The 22,579-nt window shown below is 39.7% G+C and overlaps 1 protein-coding gene across 4 annotated transcripts in view; it reads right to left on the bottom strand.

Annotated features, from left to right (window-relative positions):
* Window positions 1-937: 937 nt before the first annotated feature.
* Ubxn2b (UBX domain protein 2B) overlaps window positions 938-22,579 on the bottom strand; it is a 30,441-nt gene continuing 8,799 nt past the window's right edge. The window contains exons 4-9 of one of the 4 annotated variants that reach the window (XM_042270879.2): window positions 21,468-21,551; window positions 20,482-20,591; window positions 10,718-10,855; window positions 6,245-6,406; window positions 4,273-4,461; window positions 938-2,624 (exon numbers count right to left, since the gene is read on the bottom strand). In XM_042270879.2, coding sequence (XP_042126813.1) covers window positions 4,299-4,461; window positions 6,245-6,406; window positions 10,718-10,855; window positions 20,482-20,591; window positions 21,468-21,551 — 657 coding nt within the window. In that variant the 3' untranslated portion in view covers window positions 938-2,624; window positions 4,273-4,298. Of the gene's footprint in view, window positions 4,462-6,244; window positions 6,407-10,717; window positions 10,856-20,481; window positions 20,592-21,467; window positions 21,552-22,579 lie in introns of all 4 variants that reach the window. The other 3 variants (XM_016007468.3, XM_006989079.4, XM_042270881.2) reach the window with 3 other exon arrangements.

Genomic DNA, 22,579 nt, shown 5'->3' on the forward strand with positions numbered 1-22,579 from the left:
AAGGAGGGTAGAGACTGTTCAACACAGGGGCAGCTGACACCCACCTTTAATCTCCTGGTCCCTTTTTGAGTTCCTAATTAGCATACAATATCTTAACTTGCCAACAGGAAAGGACTGTGTTGATAATTCTGTGCAAGGTCTTTATGTCCACATACTGAATTACTGGTCATTTATTTGGTCTTGCAGTACAGGGAGTGTTATGATACAACCAGTGGAGACTCACTTGCTTTCCCGACATCTCCCCTTTCAGAAGTCCCCTCCGAAATCAACTGCAGCATCAAGGGAGCTCCTAAGGTGGCTGTGGAGTAAAGTGATTCTGAGTCTTTCTGCTTCCTATGTAAACATTTATCTAAGGAAGAGAGGTCATCAAGTTCAAACTGTCTAAAGAGCCATCTTCCCACGGCCCCCATGTCACAGCTCTGCGTTCTCTATTAGGCAAAACTGCGAAGCTACATGTTATTAGCTGTAGGCCACATAGGTCATTGTACTGGGCTATAAAACACGCATGCACACATGCACGCGTTTACAACTCTTAATTGAAATTAGTGTACACTAAATATTTTAGAGATTTATAAAAATTTCTTCAGCTTTCAGCACTATTAGCCAAATATCAACATGGGTACAAACTCATAAGGGGAAAACTGAATGTACCTTATTATAATATACTTTATGCCAATGTTTTCAGAAATACACAGGGGAAAACAGTCAGGAGGTACCTGAATCTGTTCATGTGGTAGAATAAAAACAACCAACCACAGGAAACTGAGACAACACTGTCTTAGCTCAGGCCCGTCTCTGCCCCCAAACAAGGGGCAATTAAACCCCGTGAAGACTCACGTTCAAAGTAACCCAGTCAACCACTGAAATCAAACTGCACATCAAGGATAATTTTAAAAACATAGTCAACAAGTTTGAACAAAAACACTATTAGCAGGAAGACACTGCAAACTTTTTTATTACATCATCATTTGAAACAACTGTCCGCAGACACTTGTCTGACAAGGTGTCATTGTGCGGCCTTGCTTTGTGATGATACATGTGAAAAGTTACAGTACTACAGTATAAATAAATGGGTTCTCAATAAAGCCTATACTGTAGTATCTGTGAAAGGACTTGTCATTGTATGGGCATTCAATTCTTGTCATAACACACACTTCTGTCTTCTGGAAGACTTATACACAAAAATGGCAGTCATTAGCATTTGAATTTGTAGGTACTTAACACAACTGATAAAAAAGCTACGAGAAAAATTCAAATTATTTTACAAGGGTTGGATATTTTTTTCCCTGTTTTTAAAACAGGTAATGCCCTTTTATTTACAGTGAATAAGGTGTTACTGGTCCTTTTTGTGTGTATGTGTTGGGTGGGGACACACACACACACACACACACACATACACACACACAGTATGCAAGCCCATGTGTGTGCCTAGAGGCCTGAAGTTGACATTCTTTATTGAAGGGGGAGGGTCTTGCTGAACCTGGAGCTATCCTGTTTAGTTAATCTGGTTAGTCCTGTGTTGCAGAGCTCTGCCACATGCTGAGTCTAGAGGAAGCCACTATGCCTGCCAGGCTTTCAATGGATCCTCATCCCTGCTCCATCTGCTGATTCCATCCCTCCAGCCACTGTGTGGTTCATCAGAAAGCTAGATTATCTGTTTTTTTGTTTTTTTTTTTTTGTTTTTTTTTTTTAAGGCAGTCTCACACTATAGCCCAGGCTGGCCTCTAGGTCACAGTGCTCTTTCCTTAGGTCTGAAGTGGTGGTATCAGGCATGTGTGCCCACAGCTGGCTTTGGTAATCTTTTAGAACTGCAGCTTAGCTGAGTTGTACAGTTACGTGCAAAGCAGGATTTGTACATGATAAGCTTAAGAGTAAGCTGAAAATTTCAGGTAAACTTTAACCTGTTTTCCTCTTCCTGGTTATAGTGAGTTTTACAGTAAACAGAAACTGTGTGAAAAGGTGACATATAAGAAGAAACCAGGGCTTAGTGGAAGGAATTCTCGGTCCTACCTGAACGACAAGCACTTAAGAAAGGTATTTTAAAAGTGACAACACTGTGGGGAAAGCTGATGTTCAGAAACGAGGGTGTGGGTGTACAACTCTTAGATAACACGAGAGGGAACCAAAGGTCTGAAGGGCTGGGAACGGCTCAGGAGCTAAAGTGCTTGCCATGTTGGGTGGAGACAGGAGTTCCTGGAGTAGGCTGGCCAGACTAGCTGTACTGCTGAGCTCTGGGTTTACCTGAGACCCTGACTGACTGAATACAGTGGAAAGAGATTGAGGAAGATTCCCAACATCAACTTCAGACTTCTCCCAAACACCCGTCCAGACACACACACAAGCATGCACACCACACATGTAATAAAATGGTTTGCATATTCAGTCACACAGAAGGCTCTCGAAGAGATTATGGTATGACACAGTTCTGTTTTCTCTGAAAAACTAAAAATTAGTGAGGGGATTATTTCTGTTAGTAGAAAGATGCTTGGAAGAACTTCCTGTTTGATGGAGCCAATCTCCATGACACACGGGAGATCCTTAAGTTTCTTGACAGATCGTTGCCATTGTAAAGTGAAAGGTGCACAGCACAACACGAGGAGAAGAAGAAACAAGCTGTGCGGCTTCTGTGAGAGGAAGATGACGACACAGTCAACACTCAGAAGACTAAGTCACGAGAGCCACACATTAATGTTGGGCCTCAGATGTTGATGGGACGTCTGGTTGGATTTGCATGCTCCTTGGTGACAGTGGCTCCACTTTTCACTGTTTCCTGTCTTTTACACATCAATGTTCGTAGCTTATTCTATAGCTGTCCTGACACTTACCTGTGAGCAAATAATTAGCTTTTAGTGTCATAGGCCGAGATGAAATCTCTACTTAATTTAGCTAATCTTAATGAGATTTGGGACTTCTGAACCAATGAAATGCAGATAAGGTTTTGGACTTTGAGTCGGTTGGATACATTGAGATTTCTGAGCACCTCTGGATGGACGGGGGGAGTTATTTGGTAAATGAATCTCTGAGATATTGTGGGCTGTCACCACAGTGACCATATCAATGTCCCCACTCCCATGAAGGTGTAACTGAAATGGAAAGAGCAGCTCTGAAGGATGATTAAGGTTACCATAAGTAACATTTGGCGATGATCATGGGTGCGTTTGTCTGTGCATCCTCTCTCACCTTACATGTCCTCAAAAGCAGAGAACGGTGTAACTACAGAAGGCTCAAAGGACACAAGTGCTGGCGGGTCGATGAGGGAGAGCACCATGGGTAAGGAACAGAGGTGGCCTCTCGAGGCTCAACAGCCAGAGAATGTTTGTCTAGGGTCCCACCAACACCTTGATTGTAGCACAGAGAAACTCATTTTCAATTTCCGACCTACATACTTTTAAGAGAATAAAATCTGTGCTACTTCAGTCACAAATTCTGTATTTCTTACATCAACAACAGAAAGTTACCTGGAAATGGTGACTAAGGATAGAATGGTGTCTGAGGGGAAACATGCTTTTCTGTTGTGAAGCATTTAAGACATGCCTGGATAAGGAAAACAAACATCTTGCTAGTAATTTTTGCTCCAGTCTCTCAGACAGAGTTCATACACTGAAGAATACACTCTGGGTTGCATACCTTCAATAGCGTTCCTATGTGTAATAGATCCCCTATTAAAATGTTGAATGAACAAATGAAAGTGATCCAGGCAGGCTCTGGAAGGGACTATAATTTCTTGATTTTAAAGTGCTGTCTATCATGTCTTCTCAAGAGCAGATGACTTTTACATCTACTAAAATTTAGTTTATGATACTTGCAATTTTACAAAATACAAGGCCAAAATACTAACATAGTTCAAACAATACGTAAAAAGAATATGCAAAATCTTAATTATTATATGATCAAACAGTGTCAAACTCAGAGCAGACATTCTGGTATATATTACAGAAAGGGATCTTTACTGGCTACTGTTCATTGCTGCATTAAAAAACTTGAGCACAAATTTTACCAAATACATTTACCAAAAAAGAGTTCTTTTTACTTCATCTGAAAACATTATTACATTGACACGGAGCATACAGTAAGCTGGCTGACCTAGATGTTTACAGCTATCAATTGAAGCCAGCTCTGCAACTAAAAATTCAAACATCAAGATCTATCTGTAGTCTAAATTTATCTAGACAAATACTGGAAGATAGATCAACAGCAAAAACAGAATTTATCTGAATGGTAAAAAATTGGGTTGTTTTTATGCTGAAAGTATTTTACTAATACGCACATTACCTATTCCTACATGGGTTGGAGCAATACTATTTTAGCTGTTGGAGTATCACGGTATTAAGAATATCTGCTTCTTGTAGGGTCAGACTTTCATCTGTCAGCTCTTTACTTGGAAACGAAGTCACAAGAATAAAGTCAGTTGTTGCAAATTCAGGACGTGACTGTATTATAAAGTCTCGGACATCCAGAATCCTGAAAGAATAAGTAAAAATAGTTGGTTGTAACAAGGGCACATTTCCATGCAAACTTTGAGCTAAAATCATTCTCACAAAAAATTATATAACTTAACTTTTGTTTAAAGGTGCAATAATTTCTTTAATTTACATTGTTTTAATGAGAAAGTTCATCAGATTTTGAAAGAAAAATAATAATTTTGGAGTACACATTTGTAATAAAACAAAAACAATCTTTAAGTGAATTATATATAAAATAAGTATAAACAATATTGTTATATTAAAAGTACAAGTCTGATTGTTTTAAAAGTAAAAACTGTTGGCAATGTAAGGCTCTAAGACACTGGGCAGGATGAGCCTAACACTATAAATCTCACACACACACATACACACACACACAGAGGAATGCAGCAGTTCAGCTTTCTACGGTGCCATGTTGGGGGCCAAAATGTTACTGGTTTTTTACTTTCTTGGAGGGCCCAACCACCCAGCTCCCAAATAAATCACACATAAAGGCTTATTCTTAATTATAAATGCCCAGCCTTAGCTTGGCTTGTTTCTTGCCAGCTTTTCTTAAGCTAAAATAGCCCATCTACCTTTTGCCTCTGGGCTTTTACCTTTCCTTACTTCTGTATACCTTTCTTTCTTACTCTGTTTTGCTTGTATAGCTGGGTGGCTGGCCCCTTATGTCCTCCTCCTCTTGCTCTGTCTCCTTTTCCTCCCAGATTTTTCCTTCTATTTATTCTCTCTGCCTGCCAGCCCTACCTATCCCTTCTCCTCCCTTACTATTGGCTGTTCAGTTCTTTATTAGACAATCAGGTATTTTAGACAGGCACAGTAACACAGCTTCACTGAGTTAAACAAATACAACATAAACAAATGCAACACATACATCTTGGCATCATTGAACAAATGTTCCACAGGAAAAACAAATGTAACACATCTTAAAATAATATTCTACAACACACACACACACACACACACCCATATATATAAAAGCTAAGCGTAGTGGTATAGCCCTGTAATTCCACCTGTTGGAAGGCTAAGTCAAGATCACTGATTTTGAGGCTAGCCTAGGCTACATAGTCACACAGCAAAATCCTACCATTAAAAACAGTAACAAAAAAAGAATTTAAAAAATTACTCTTACATATACCTAGTAACTTAACTAAGATAAATGCACAGCAGGGTCTTACAACCAGTGAAAAATAAAAGCACTACTATGTGCAGGGAAAATACTTATATTCAAATGAGTATTAAAGAGAATGAAACAGCCTATTCGAGATACTGTACCAACAATACAAACTACTTACACCATGCATTTACATTATGAAGTTCCTAACAGAAAGTTCTCATCAGAATTTCATAAACTTTTTGTTTGTTTGAGATAATGTCTTGTTATGTAGTTCGGATTTACTTCAAACTTGTACTTGCTTTGAGCTTCCAAATGATGGGATGGCAGGTGTGTACTACTATCCTAGCATACAGTGATCACTTTTTAACTGAGAAAGTCCCAATAGGATCTAACTATCTTGAATCTGAGCCTACTTGATGTAGTTTTAGTTACAATGCAAAACTACAGCTCCTATCTTTGAGTTGTCTAAACTTAGACAAATAGGATAATTTACAATTATTACCATCTATTTCATTTATTGTAGGTAGTTACCATCCTTTTAAATATTCTTCTGTCTAAAGCTTACTTCGAAATGTAAAGAACTCCATCTATTCCTTATGCTTTGTGCAGTATATGAGCAACAGTATATGAATGCAAAGACCCCTGGCTGGCTGGTGCAGCAGCTCACCTGTGTGTGCTGTTGAATCTCTGTATCAGACGACTTCCATCTGCCAACCTGATCTGAATTTTTGTAGTGGGAACTGAATCATCAATAAGAACAGCTGCATTAAGTATTGATTTATCCTCTTCTTCTGGGGAGGAAGGAGTACTGACGATTTCAGGTGTAAGGCTAAGAAAGGAGATTTAAGAATGAACACAAACTGAGTATGCAGGACACACTGAAGGTAGCTAAGCCTCAGCTCTGCAGTAAGCTGTGCTGTGCTTGGTCAGAGGACTTCCCTAACAAGACCACAGCTTACTTTCAGTTTTCTCTACTTCTTCTGGCCTCTCTAATTACATTACAATTTGTCTGTGCTTAAGACTCCTACTAATACGAGATCCCAGATCTCTCAGAAACCTAGCTGCATTTTCTCCAACTTCATCTCTGAACTTACCTCACACTGTTTACCACACAGCTCAGGGAGAAATGAGAAATCAGAGACCCAAGAATATAAAGAAAAAAGATTTCAAATCCCAACTATGTTCTAACTGGATGCACTTGAGGAAAAACCTCAACCTTGTCTAATTCTGTAAGACTGTGTTCTGTAATGCATTAATTAACCCATGAAGTCCTTCAGCATAATGTCTAGAACAAAGAAGTCAAAAGCTATTTTTGCTTATATAATCATAACTGAACCGTTGCTTTAAAACATTGGTAATACTATTTAAAAAACTTCTTAAGTAGATATTGCTTTGCAAAAGAAAAACAGCTCCAAGTTATTAGTGAGAAATGAATTCATTTCTCACATTAATTCACACTGGAACTTTCTAGACAAAACACCTTACCATTTCAATCTTGTTTACTAGTGACCTGATTGGTTTAATAGTTTCTAATATCATCAGGATGACCAGACATAAACTAAAAGTTACTGTGAAAAAAGAACTCCTTCAAGAGCAAAACAAATTTCACCAAATCTGCAAATCTAACAATTCCTTAGCATCTTAAGGGAGTTTTCACATCTTTGTTTATAAATCTCTTAAGTCCTAGGAGTTCAGAACCTCATGTATTACTTTATAAAGCTATGAGCACTAGGCTTCCATCCAAACTTTCTCCCAAACTTAAGTTATATGGCAAGACAGTCAAGTTAACTGATCTTACTGCCAACACTTGCCCCACTTTTTCCTGCTTCCAGATTTACATCCAATCTGAGAAAATATGTGATAAAAATACACAAAAGGAAAAACACAGTAAATTACTAGATACTGAAGGAAATTCTTCCTCAAGTCCCACGCTAAAATCTTAAGCAGTTGCGTTGTCAAGCTAGGCCACAGGGGAGAGGGATGAAGATCAGATGAAGAGGTGCCGGAAGACAGGATGGTCTTTCTCCTCACCAGCAACCATGCGCACACACGATCAACAGCACCACACATTCATCCCACTCACTTGTCCCGTGACCCCGCCGAGTCAGCCATCCCCACTGGCCCGAGTCCTTGTCTGCTGGGGGAGAACTGCTCTGTTGTACAGATTAGCCCCATCAGGCACGAGGGCCCTTAGGTTTCGACACTACCTAAAGGGTGACCTACTGAGAAACGACAAAGCTGACTTAGCTCTTTTCTATGACACAGAGCTACTGCATAAAGGTATTTCCATCATCTAATATCTTCAAAGAGAACTCTGAGCCAGCAGGCAAGCTTCTTCCCAAACAAGAATGAAGTACGAACAGGAAGGGAACTCAGTAGAAAGCGCGCTTGTAAGAAGCTTGAGTGTAAAAATGTATTCTTTACAAACTGGAATGGAGGGACGTTCAGAACAGGTATGGCCGCCGTATCAGTGGAACAGCTCTGAGTCAGAGGTGAACCAGAACCCTTTCGCATGCTAAGTTCAGTACTAGTGAGCAGGCACTGTGGTGTCATCACTAGGTTCAGCGCTCACTCCAAAGTTACTTTTCTTTGCTGTTGACTGCTTCCCCACTCGCCCTCCTGTTGAGGCAGTGTCTCACTCTGTAGCTCAGGTGGGCCTCGAACTGATCCTTCTGCTTCATCCTCATAACTGCTGGACTACAGCAATGCACAGCAAACGTCCCCTTAGTCAACCATCACACTACCGGGACAATTTTTTAAAAAAGATCGTTCTGTGTACAAGTGTTTTGCCTACATTTATGTATATGCACTATGAGCAGGCCTTGTGCCTGTGCAGGCCACGGAAGGCATCGGTTCCTTTGAATCTAGAGTTGTAGATGGTTGTGCTCTGCCCCAAATGGGTACTGGGAACCAAACCAGGTCCTCTGTAAGAGCAGCACATACTCTTAATCACTGAGCCATCTCTGCAGCCCTCTATAGTGACATTTTCATATACTGTTTTTATTTTAAGGTTAATTAAAATCAATTTATTTTTAAAGAGAGAAATTAAGATACAAAGATACTTTTAAGAAAGCAGGAAGAAAGGATTTGAGCTGAGATTCCCTCAGACATCTGAAAGTAACATGAAAATAATTATCATCAGCCAGAGAAATTCTTTGAAGCCAAAGCAAAGCAATGTGCTTAAGCATGTGACACAGGCAAAGATTGAGGGCTGAGTGAGGAAGGGAGGGAGCATCTGGGATCAGTCCTACGGCATCTAGGGGGCCCAGCACTGTCTGCTCCACAGGCTGACACTGTAAGCAGTCCCAGCTGCATGAGGCAGAAGATCCAGTGGCTGTGGAGAGGTAAGGGCTAACCCAGTAGGAAACAGAAGGCAGGCCAGAGGGGCCGCTTGGCATCAGACAAAAGAGCATCCTGAAGACTAGGGACAAACGCAAAACCCATCTCAGAGTCAGTGACAGATGACCGAGTGGCAATCAGAATCTTCTCAACTAAACAGCACACAAACAGACACAGAGATTATCTACTCAAGGTTCGTCATTTATCATTATACAGTTCAAAAGCCCTTGGCAAATATCACCTCTAGTCCTTCCTGCCAGCAAAAGACTGACATTTTGTAGGTCGTTTGGGGCTCAAATCCAGCTCAATTCAAGCTATCCTACCGTTTGTAAATGTCCAGCCGTCACCCATGACTTCCTTATTTCTATTTATTGGTGTATCACAAGAAAACTCAGCTAACTTCTCCTGTACACCCTTTGTAACTAGACTACTGCCTACGGACAAAAATGGATTCTTTTCTTCTTTGTGCTTGTGCTAAGCTCTTGGAAAATGAGAACTGTTAAGCTTCTATATCAATAGTTTTTTAGTTTCAATTTTCTTCCTTCTTTTTTTTTTTTTCCTAAGTTTTGGTGCCAGGGATCAAACTTAATACAGTTCTTAATGTAAGTGTCTAATGTAAAATGTCAGGAGCAATTCTTTACTTTAGAAAATGTAATACTTGATTAAATATGAGTTTATGTGTACTGAGTCATGTCACACTAACATGCTGGTGTTAAATTTCTGTATATTAAAACTGAACAAATTCCTTTTTCCACTTTGAGGCCTGGTCAAGCTCTCAAGGTCTGGCAAGCAACAGAGTGAGTATACCACTGAACTGGATGCAGACTGGGTAGAAGCTGAGGGTAACCTTGCAATTCTGCTCTTCCTGCCTCTATTTCCTTAGTGCTAGGATTACAGGTGTGGACCACCAGGCCAGGTTTGTAGTGCTGGAGACTGAACCTAAGGGCTGCTTACAAACCACAGAAAACGATCAACTGAAGCACACTGGCCCTGCTGCAGCATCTCAGTGTTTGTTCATGGCAGACACATCCACGGAAGGTGTGAGGTAATATATCCACTGCTTTTTCCAATCAGCAACACTTTACAGTTTCTCTTTTGAAGCTGTGTAATTAGAAACAGAAATGAAAGAACACACACATACAAAGAACAGAAAAAAACACATGGAACCAGAACAGGAGAACAAAGGAAGCTCGTAGGAGAGGGAGGAGGGCAGTGTGTGCAGGGGATATGCTCAAAGCATCGCAAAGCATCATGCATTATACAGTTCCATGAAAATGGCCAAAACTGAACCAGAGAACACAGCACAGTGGTCAAAAGCACACATCCCAGAGTGTGTGGGTTGGAACTGGTTCCAGTCATTCTCTAGCTCAACCATATCTTGGGCAAATTACTATTATTTCCAAACTGAGTAAAGATTTATTTTCATTTTTAATTATACAGATGTGTGTCTGTGTGGCTAAGTGTGCACATGTGCAGGTGCCCACGGATGCCTGGAACTGGAGTTACAAGTAGGTGCACGCTGCATGGGATGGGTGTGGGAAACCAAACTTGGTCCTCTGCAAGAGCAGTGTCTGTTTAAAGAGCTGTTATCAAAGGAGCTACTGAGTGCACACAGGACTGATCTCTGGGTACTTGCTACTAATATTATTATCCAAGTTAAACCCCTAAATCCAGTAGGAAGGTCTTTATAGCTCATATCTCACTTTTTACTTCACAAGTCATTTTTATTTTTTTTATTTCTTATTCTCAAAGAAATATCATTTTGAGCAAAAAGGTGTTTTTCTTACTAGAGGAATTTTACCTTCCAAGTTTTTGCCCTTCTCCACTAAAAGCCTTAAATCGCAATCTGGGTTTTATATACTCTTGGTCTTGATGATCCTCCATATCCAGATTCACTTGGCTGCCATGGACCAGTCGCTGAAGCTCCAGGGGAATCTCTCTTAAAAGGAGGGAGAGAAGGTTTTAGTTAAGATTGTTTAAAAGTACACTACTCCATTGAGGTGACTATAATTAAATCATGAGCTACATGCTAACAAAAATTTCCATGGTGGTTTTGGGGTCCACATAGATTATTCTTTCTTCCAAGTTACATTACACATTTTTAAGTCTGATACTTTACTTTAAATGTATGAGTGTTTTGTCTCTATGTATGTCTGTGCATGCCTGGTGCCCTTGAAAGACAAATATGGCCCTGTGACTGGAGTTACACATGGTTGTAAAGCACTGTGTAAATGCTGGTCCCCTGAAAAAGCAGCCAGTGCTGAGCCATCTCATCTGGCTAGTCACACTGTTCTTTAGTGATTTACAACAACCTTTGAGCATCTTTAGAAAGTCAAATTATAAGACAGCAATTGATGTTTAAATTAGCACAAGAGAATTCTTATATGAATTAAAAGTTAATTCAAATACTTTTGTTTGTTTCTAGAAATAGGGTCTCACATTGTGGCTCAGGCTAGGCTGGAATGCAGTATATAGATCAGGCTAGTTGCAAACTCACAGCAATCCTCCTGCTTTAGACTCTCAAGTACTGGGAGTCTGCACGTGTTTATTTCTAATAGTAAATTAGAAGTTGTGTGAACTGATGCCAAGGTGTTTCAGTGTCAGATGACTGGTGACACTCCATGTTTCAGCATAAGGGGCGGGGCTGTGAGACATGGCCATGGCAGAGTTATCTTTTTTAAATTAAAAATTGTTTTAGGTCACACAAGAACAGGTGAGTGACCTGGCTGCCAGCTGAACTGCCTCACTCCCTAGATTCTGTTCCCAAAGAACCATCCCACATCACACATCCTCCCAGCTCATTGCCTTTCCCACTTCCAGGCCCTGTCCCCAACCCCAGCAGACGCCCTCTGCTTATGCACAGGCCATACCAGTTAGAAGAACAGAGACCCCCTGTTGCAACAAAAGCCAGCTAGCCACCAGAAGGTCAGCCCCCAACTTTGCCAGAGACTCTCTACTAGATCAGAGGTCATGCCAGACACAAGAAATCCAGGCCACAAAGACCAGAAGACCAAAGAGGAACAGAATACAAGAGAAGGAAGAGAGAATCTCAGGCACAGAAAATACGATAGAATAGATTCATCAGTTGAAAATGTTATATCTAAAAAACTAATGCCAAACATCCAGGAAGTCTAGGACACTATGAAAAGACCAAATCTGAGAATAATAGGAATAGAAAGAGAAGAATCCCAGCTTGAAAACCCAGAAGAAATATTTAACAAAATCATAGAAGAAAATTTTCCCAATCTAAAGAAGGACATGCTTATAAATGTACAGGAAGCATACAAACAGATTTGATCAGAAAAATAGTCCCCTTGCCACATAATAATTAAAACACTAAACATACAGAATACAGAATATTAAAAGCTGCAAAGGAAAAAGACCAAGTAACAAATAAACACAGACCTATTAGAATTATACTGGACTTCTCAATGGAGACTCTAAAATCCAGAAGGGCCTGAATAGATGTCCTGCAGACTCTAAGAGACCATGGATGCCAGCCCAGACTAATACACCCAGTAAAACTTTCAATCACTATAGATGGAGAAACCAAGATACTTCATGACAAAGCAAATTTAAACAATATCTATCCACAAATCCATCCCTACAGAAGAAGGTACTAGAAGGAAAACTCCAACCCAAGGAAGTTAATTACAACTACAAAAGCACCGGCAATAAATAATTTCACATCAGCAAAACTCCAAAACAGGGAAACACATATGCACAGTACTACTACTACCACCACCACCAACAAAATAACAGGAATTGACAATCATTGGCCTTTAATATCTCTCAATATCAATGGGCTCAATTCCCCAATAAAAAGACACAGGCTAACAGAATGGATACAAAAACAGGATCATCCATTCTGCTGCTACATACAAGAAACACACCTCAACATCAAATACCCACATCACCTCCGAGTAAAGGGCCAGAATAGAAACAAAGAGAACAAAACAAAGAATCAATGAAACAAAGAGTTGGTTCTTAGAGAAAATCAACAGGATAGACAAACCCTTATCCAAACTAACTAAAAGACAAAGAGAGCATCCAAACTAACAAAATCAGAAATGAAAAGGGAGACATAACAACAGACACTGAGGAAATGCAAAGAATCATCAGGTCATACTTTAAAAATCCATACTCCACAAAATTGAAAAATCTAAAAGAAATGAACAATTTTCTCAATAGATACCACTTACCAAAGTTAAATCAAGATCGGATAAACAATTTAAATAGACCTACAGCCCCTAAGGAAATAGAAGTAGTCATTACAAGTCTCCTGACCAAAAAAGGCCCAGGGCCAAACAGTTTTAGCACAGAATTCTACCAGACTTCTAAAGAAGAGCTAATAATCCTCAAATTTTTTTATTACCCAAAATCGAAACAAAAGGAACATTGCCAATTCATGAGGCCACCGTCACCCTGATGCCCAAGCCACTCAAAGATTCAACAAAGAAAGAGAATTACAGACCAATTTTCCTCATGAATATTGATGCAAAAATGCTCAATAAAATACACATAAACACAATCCAAGAACACATGAAAAAGATCATCCACCATGATCAAGTAGGCTTGATGCAGGGATGGTTCAACATATGAAAATCTGTCAATGTACCCATCATATAAACAAGATACAGGGATGATTCAACATAGGAAAATCTGTCAATGTATTCCATCATAAAAACAAGATGCAGGGATGGTTCAACATATGAAAATCTGCCAATGTAATCCACCATATAAACAAGCTGAAACACACACACACACACACACACACACACACACACACACACACACGATTATCTCACGGGATGCTGAAAAAGCTTATGACAAAATCCAACACTCTGTCATAATAAAAGTCTTGGAGAGATTAGGGATACAAGAGACACACCTAAACATAAAAAAGGGGCAATTTACAGCAAGCCTGTAGCCAAAATCAAATTAAATGGAAACTCAAAGCAATTCCACTAAAATCAGGAACAAGACAAGGTTGTCCACTCTCTCAATATATATTCAATATAGTATTTGAAGTTGTAGCTAGAGCAATAAGACAACTAAAGGAGATCAAGGAGATAAAAATTGGAATGGAGTAAGTCAAAGTATTACTATTTGTAGATGATATGATGGTATATATAAGTAACCCCAAAATTTCTACCAGGGAGCTCCTACAGCTGATAAACACCTTTAGTGAAGAGGCTAGACACAAGATTAACTTAAATAAAAAAATTAGTAGCACTCCTATATACAAATGTCAAATGAACTGAGAAATAAATCAGGGAAAACAACACTCTTCACAATAGCCAGAAATAATACAAACTATCTTGAGGTAACTCTAACCAAGCAAGCGAAAGACCTGTATGATGAAAACTTCAAGTCTTTGAAGCAGGAAATTAAAGAAGATATCAGAAGGTAGAAAGATCTCCCATGCTCATGGATCGGTAGGATTAGCACAGTAAAAAACGATCATTTTACCAAAAGCAATCTACAGATTCAAGGCAATCCCCATTAAAATCCTAACACAATTCTTTGCTGACTTTGAAAGAATAATACTCAACTTCATATGGAAAAACAAAAAACCCAGGATAGCTGAAACTATTCTACACAATAAATGAACTTCTGGAGGTATCATCATCTCTGATTTCAAACTGTACTACAGAGCAATGGTAATAAAAACAGCATGGCACTGGCATGAAAGTAGACACATTGACCAATGCAATCAAATCAAAGATCCAGACATAAATCCACATACTTATGGATATCTGATTTTTGATAAAGAAGCCATATGTAACAGAAAAAAAGACAGCATCTTCAACAAAGGGTGCTGGTCTAACTGGATGTCAGCATTGTGTGCATTGGCACAGGAGACAACTTTCTGAACAGAACACCAATAGCGTAGGCAAGGCACTAAGATCAACAATTGATAAATGGGACTTCATGAAACTGAAAAGTTTCTGTAAGGCAAAGGACACCATCAATAGGACAAAAAGGCAGCCTACAGAATGGAAGAAGATTTTCACCAATTCCATATCTGGATCTCCAAAATATATAAAGAACTCAAGAAACCAGACATTAGCTAAATAATCCAATTAAAAAATGGGTTACACATCTAAACAGAATTCTCAACAGATGAAACTCAAATAGCCAAGAAACACTTAAAGAAATGTTCAACATCCTTAGCCATCAGAGAAATGTAAATCAAAACGACTGAGATTATCTTACACCTGTCAGGATAGCTAAGATCAAAAACATAAGTGACAGGTCATAGTGTCCAGGATCTGGAGCAAGCACTCACCTCTACTGCTGATAGGGTGTAAACTTGCACAGCCACTATGGGGATCAATATGGTGGTTTCTTAGAAAACTGGGAATTGTGAGCTACCTCAAGACTCAGCCATACCACTCCTAGGCATATACCCAAAAGACACTACATCCTATCACAAAGGCACTTGCTCACCTATGTTCATAGCAGTTTTACTCATAATTGCCAGAAACTGCAAACAACAGAATGTTTTAGATGTTCCCCAACTGAAGAATGAATAAAGAAACTTTATTCATGTGGTACATTTACATAATGGAGTATTATTCATCGGCTACAAACAATGACATTATGAAATTTGCAGGCAAATGGATGGAACTGAAAGACAAACATGGTACGTACTCACTTACAAGTGGATATTAGCTGTAAGGTAAAGGATAACCATGTTATAATCCACAGACCGAGAGAGGCTAAGTAACAAGGAGGGCTCAAGATGGAATGCAAGGATCTCCTTGAGAAGGAGAAATAGAACAGATTTTGCTGGTGGACTGGGGACCAGTGGAAGTTTAGAACAGGAGGATCAACTGTGAGAAGGGGATACTGGGAGAAATTAGTGAAATTGGGGAAAATTTTGGCAGTGAGATGAAAACCTAGTGAAATGGAAACCCCATGCAAGCCACGAGAGTAACTGTAGCAAAGACTCTTAGTAATGGGGGACACAGAACCTGAACCAGCCATCTTCTGCAGCCAGGCAAGGCCTCAAGTGGTGGGATTGAGACACCAACCCAGCCACAAAAACCTTCAATCTGCAGCTTGTCGTGCCTGCAGAGTATACTGGGATCAGAGCCTAGAAAAATTGTCATCAAACAGACCAGGAGACATCATCCAGCAACTGAATGGGGGCAGATACAAAGTCCTACAGCCAACATTAGGCACAGTGCGGGGTGTCCTTTGGAATAGGGGAAGGAAGGATAGCAGGAACCAGAGGGGTCAGGGACACCAAGAGGACATGGCCCACAGAATCAACTGACCAGGACTCCTGGTGCCCCACTGAGCTTGGGGAGCCAGTACGGGTCTGATCTAGTTCTCCTGCATGTATGTTACGGCTGAGTAGCTTGTGTCACTGTCAGACTACTAACAGTCAGCAGGGCTGACTCTTTTGCCTACTTATGGGACCCTTTTCCTCCTATTGGGTTGCCTTGTCCAGTCTTGATGTGATGGTATGTGCCTGGTCTTATTGTGGCATATTACGCCATGTTGGTTGATGTCCCTGGGAGGCCTGCTATTTTCTGAGAAGAGACTGTGTTGGTGTGGATCTGGGGAAGAGGGGAGATGGGGGAGGAGACTAGAGGGAGGGAAGAGAGGGGAAACTGTGGTTGGGATGTAATATATAAGAGAAAAATAAAATAAAATAAAATAAAATAAAATAAATGTTTTTAGGTTAGTATAGAAAGTAACAGATTTCACTATGGCATCTGCATACATACATATCTTGTATTTTGTTCTTACTGGTTTCTCTGCCTTCCTGTCCTCCATGCTTTTCTCTTCTTTACTGGAAATAGACTGCCTCTCTTCTACTTTCATTTCACATGTACTGATTAATCTCCCTTTCCATTGACTTTAAGATCTCTTCTTCCCTTCTCATGACCCCCTTTCTAGTTTCATGATCTATGTACTCATATATAAACACAAACACATATATCTACCTATATATAAAATCTTAAATCTCCATGATGCATATGAGAGAAAACAGATGTTATTTGAGCCTGGCTGCTATTGCCTAACATTATTTCCAGTTCAGAGAATTGCTTTTTGCATATTTATCACATTTTCTGAATCCATTCATCTGCTGATGAACATCTAGGCTGCTCCAATCTCTGAGCTACTGTGAGCAGTGCTTTATAAACACAGATGTAAATATCTCCATGGTATGTTGCCTTAGAGTTCTTTAGGAAAATATTGTATGTGTCATGGGAGGTAGTTTTCCACCTTTGGAGAAATCTCTATACAGATTTCCTTGGTGGCCGCATAGGTTTACGCTTCCACCAACAGTGAGTAAGGGTCTTCATTCTTCACATCTTTGCACTGCATGAAATTAAAAAGGCTCTGCGCTGCAAAGCGGTCTTATCTTATACAAGGACTCGTCTTGGGTACACAGACTCACCATCCCTGGCAGCAATCATTGTTTTTAACTCCATCCTGGAGGGAGTCAGAAACTGATAAAGGTATTTCTGATTATCAGGAAAGTGAGCACCACCATGCTTCAGTGTCAATGGCAGAGGCTGTCGAACGCATGGCTATGGAAGGCGTCTTCTACACTGAGGACAGTATCATAGTTAGACAGAATCAGACAGTGCCAGAGATTTATGTGGGTAACAACTCTCATAATATTTAGGCCTATTTCTGTCCTATAAATAAGCAAAAATCACTAAGTACTTTTGGAGGTTTTCCTACTTTTATTTTTTGAGATCACTTGCATTTCCAAGAACGTACCTACCATTTAAATTACACTTTATTTTGTTTGGAACTTTATTAAGTTCTTGAATGAAATGTCTCTTATAGTAATTAAGCTGACAACTCCACACACTTCATTATGGTAATTTTATACCTGTTATAATCACATAGGAAGTGCTAGATTGATGAATTAGGCATATATAAACTGAAATATAAGCTTATATTAAAGAAATAATGTAAATATCACTGATAGGCATTTCTGACTTATGAAAAATTACTTTCCTATATTTAATATATGTAAGGTAGAATATATCAAGTTTTAGAGAAGTGATGTGTATAAGTGGATTACACTACCTAACAGTTGTTCTCACAGGGCAATAAAGACAGTATTACCAAATATTTTAAGAAAGAGCTAGTGGATCTTAGCTAACTGATATTCTCAGTAAAGAGACTATAATCATTATTTATACTTGATGATATGGTGTGGCTCAGATTTTAAAGCCCATTGAATATCCCTCTTGCCCGAAAATTAACTTTAGCAAATAGTTAACATTTTTTTCTATCTCCTTGAAGTTAGAGCATGAACTGAACAGCAATGTTGGTTTTCACATATTACTTGACTATTTCCATACCTAGTTGCTCTTAGTTTTCAACTACATAACACTGTCCAGGTACTTGCTACCATTTCAACACTCTACTGATAGCATTTCTTGCCTTTGTTAGGTATCCTTGATCTATGCAAAATTTAAATAAAAATATACACTGACTCACTTTCTACAGTATCTTTCCTTCAGCGCTCCTTTGTTGTTTCAAAGAATTTTATCCCTAGCCCACTTCAGCCAATCTCCTGGTCAAATTTCATTAAAAGGGCTCTACCTTCAGTTTCTCTGTGGGCTTTTCCTGCTACGTAACCTCACAACTCATCATTGACCTTATGTCTTTAGTTGTATTTCTACTTAGGAAAAACTCCACAGCAGGAGTGGGGTATTGATATGATAGGCCTGACCATGCAGCACTTTGTTGAGTACTGTAGTGGAACTTAGTGGACCATCCTAGTAGGAACATGGTTGATGTAAAGCTGAGCACAATGTGGACTATGGAAGCTCAGCTCAAGGATTTCAGAGGGGAACAACAGTGGTAACTGGGCTAGAAATATCCTGGCAAAGAATATGGCTGGTTTTTGCTTAGTCCTAAGAATCTGCCTGAGGCTAAGTTGAACAGTTTTGGACTAATTTGGTTGACAGAGGTGATTTCAAGAGAGCCTAGTATTGACTGTCAAGTGGTCATTAGTGGTCACTCTTATGTAGGTCTACAATGAAGAAGGGCAAGCAGGGCAAAAAGAAATACAAGATGTACAGTTTGAGGAGAAAGCAAGCAGTGGGAAATTTAATGGTGGAGTCATGCTTTGTGCTGAAGGAGATAAGGAGAAGGGAATAAAGGGAGTGGCACCCTCAGGGAAACCCCACCCAGCTAATCCTGCAGCCTGTGAAGAGGAAAGTCCTACAGTGTCACCTGTTCCTAATGAGCAACAACAAATCAAAACTTATGCACACGTAATTCAACGGAGGAGCCAGATTCCATCCCAGGCAGGCAGCAAAATCTGGCAGCTTTGGCCACAGGGTTCTAGCTTTACAGTTGTAAAGGATACAGGAGAACAGGGTTTAAGAGAAGTTGCTGAGCCGGGTGGTGGCGGCACACGCCTTTAATAGCAGCACTCGGGAGGCAGAGGCAGGCAGTTCTCTGTGAGTTCAAGACCAGCCTGGTCTACAGAGCAAGATCCAGGACAGGCACCAAAACTAGACAAGAGATACGCTGTCTCAAAAAAAAAAAAAGAAGAGTTGCCAAGGACAGGTGTGTCCCCACATGGAGACCCAGAGAGGCCAACTGGTGAACCAAGATGTTGGAGATGCCAAAACCATGGGATATCTGCCAAAGAGAGCTGCTGACAGGGAGAGGAATGAGCCTAAGAGAGAGAAGTGTGTTGTAGTCAACAACGCTGGAAGGATTCAAATCTGAATACTCAGTCCCCAGTTGGCAGAACTTTTGAGAAGGATCAGAATTCATGGCTTTGGAGGAGGTACGTCACTGGGGCTGGGCTTGAGATTTTAAAGCTCACATCATTCCTAGCTGGCTCTCTGCTTCATGCCTGTGGATCAGACGTAAGTTCTCAGCTATTGCTTGAGTGGTTGCTATGCCTGCCTGTCTACAGCCATGCTTTTAGTCATAATGATTATGGACTCACCCTCGGAAACTGTATACTCCCATCACATGCTTTCCTTTATAAGTTGCCCCGTCATGGTATCTTGTCAACAGTAAGCTGGACAGAGGCTTAATGGATAGGCAGATAGAGCTACTCCATTTATTAACATATTTCTTCTTGGAGTAAAGCCCACAGTGTCATCACATTTGAGATACAATCATCCAATGTCCTTTCTCCACAAAGATTCACCTCCCCAAAGTCACTTATGGAATATGTTATAGCAATTTATTCTTGAAAGCTAGTAGTGTATACAGAACAGTTAAAAGAGAAACAGGGCCTGGGGAGACAAGCTACTTGGTCAAATAGCTGCCACACAAGCATGACGACATGAGCTCCAACTCAAGAGAACCCGTGTAACAAGGTTGGATGTGGTACTATGCGCTGGTATTCCAGTAGTGGGCCACAGATCCCTGGGGCTCAGTGACCAGCCAGCCTAGCCTATTTGATAAGTTCTAGGCAAGTAAGAGAATACCACTGAGATTGACCTATGACCTCCACATGCACATGTACATATATGTAGTAACAGGAACATGTATGGACATACTCAAAATAGTTCTATTCAACATAATAAAGAGAACACAAATAATTCATCTTACCCTCTCTTAACAGATTCCAAAAACTGAGCATTTGTTGGGTCATTGTAAGGTCTCAATTCTCCATCATCTAAACTAAAACCATTGCTCCACAGCTTCAGCAAAACTTGAACCTTTTGGAGACAGGGCAAAAAAAAAAAAAAAAAAAATTCATCTCCAAACAATTTTAAGTTTCAATGTTGTCTCTCCTAACTTACTACCTGATTAATTTACCTTAAAATACAGAGATATTTGTTTTAGTCAAAGCTAAACATGTGTGTCCATGTGTTTAGTTAGCAGGTTTATTTTTAGCTTAAAACACTGAAAATAGCTGCAAATATCAAAGTCCCATGGGTGGAGGCTGCTCTGAGCAATCACTCAGAGCTCACTGAGGAAACAGAAGCATCGAGAAGACAGACTCCATTTGGAACCTGTGATTCAGACCTTTCATCCACACTCTAAATCTCTCTAGTTCTACAGCTTAAAAATTCACACCAAGGGGCAAGGGAAACCTTCTAAGATACTGCTAATATCTAAAATAAATGTGTAATTTTAATATTTCCAAATGCAACAGAAATGATTTCAAATGTTTTTATAATTTAATTCATGTTGTATTATAAAAATATACAATCTTAAAGAAAAAATGTTAAGAATTATACATTCTGCTGGGCAGTGGTAGAAAACGCCTTTAATCCCAGCACTCAGGAGGCAGAGGCAAGCAGATCTCTGTGAGTTTGAGGCCAGTCTGGTCTACAGTGTGAGTTCCAGGACTGCCAGGGCTACGCAGAGAAACCGTGTCTCGAAAAAAAACCAAAAAAAAACCAAAACCCTAAAAATTATACATTCTAATATAGCAGTAGAAATATTGCGACTAAAAACACACAGGTTCTTTAACTCATACTTCAAAAACTAATAAGAGACTGTATTTATAGTGTCAACAATTAATTCAGAAAGGGGAGAAATCTATGAACTGGAGGTGAATGCTTGAACATTTTGATGACTGTACCTACATCTTGCAGCTGATGTTCTCCATAGATGTACTCTGAACGCTTACAGAAGGAACTGCCCAATCTGTATCCTCCACCTGTAAATGACTGAAATACATGATAAATGGGTTAAGAGTTCACTATGGCTTATAGTCAAAACATTATTCGTATACTTGATATTTCAAAACTAGACAAATAATTATTGGCCAGATTCATAGTGACTAGGAAAATAAAATGGAATGAAGACCTTAAGTTATAAATAAGTGTATGTGAGAAATTAAATGTGTTTTCATATAAATATTAGCAACTCAAAATGTGAAATAACTTAGTCTGATCCCTAGAAGCCACATGGTAGGAGAGAAAAGGCTCCTACAAGCTGTCCTCTGACTACCACATGTGGGTTGTGGATATGTGTGTACATGAGCACACACATAAAATAATTATAACAAAGAATTCTGTATGTATTTTACAGGCTTTTAAACGTTTTTGATGTTTCTAATTGAAACAGAAATTACATCACTTTCCCCCCTCCAGCCCCTCAAGTTGATAGCCTCTTTTTATTATTGTTACATACATACACGTTATGTAAATCCATATCTCATTCTGCATGTTTTTGTTGGTGGTGTGTATATGGTTTCAAGGCTGATCACTCCATATTAGATAACCAATAAGAGACGCATCCCTGGGAGAGGTAATTCTCCTTTTCCCAGCAGTCAATAGTTGCTTGTCGTTTTTTAGGGGTGTGACCACATGCAATTTTCCCCTTCCATGCTAACATGCCCATTGAAACTGTCATTGTTCCAGTCCTGTTTACACAGCCACTTCTAGGAGACTGTTTCCCAGCAGGCTTCCTGGTGTTCTGGCTCTTACAGTCTTTCTGCCCCCTCTTCTGAGACATTCCCTGAGCCACAGATGCAGGAGCTGTGTTATCTATTGGGGTTGAGCTTCCCCATGACCTGCTGATCTCTGCACTGTGGCCATTTCTGGTTTCTTGTGATGGCCTCCATTTTAAGCTGTTTTCTTAGCTACAGTAAGTCAGCTATGGTCACAATTTGATCTTAACTATATCACATCAGCTATGATCACACTTTTGATCTTGCTATACTGAATACATAGTCTTCAGGTAGGATAATCTG

This window comes from Peromyscus maniculatus, chromosome 2 (assembly GCF_049852395.1).
Source record: "Peromyscus maniculatus bairdii isolate BWxNUB_F1_BW_parent chromosome 2, HU_Pman_BW_mat_3.1, whole genome shotgun sequence".
Lineage (NCBI taxonomy): Eukaryota > Metazoa > Chordata > Mammalia > Rodentia > Cricetidae > Peromyscus > Peromyscus maniculatus.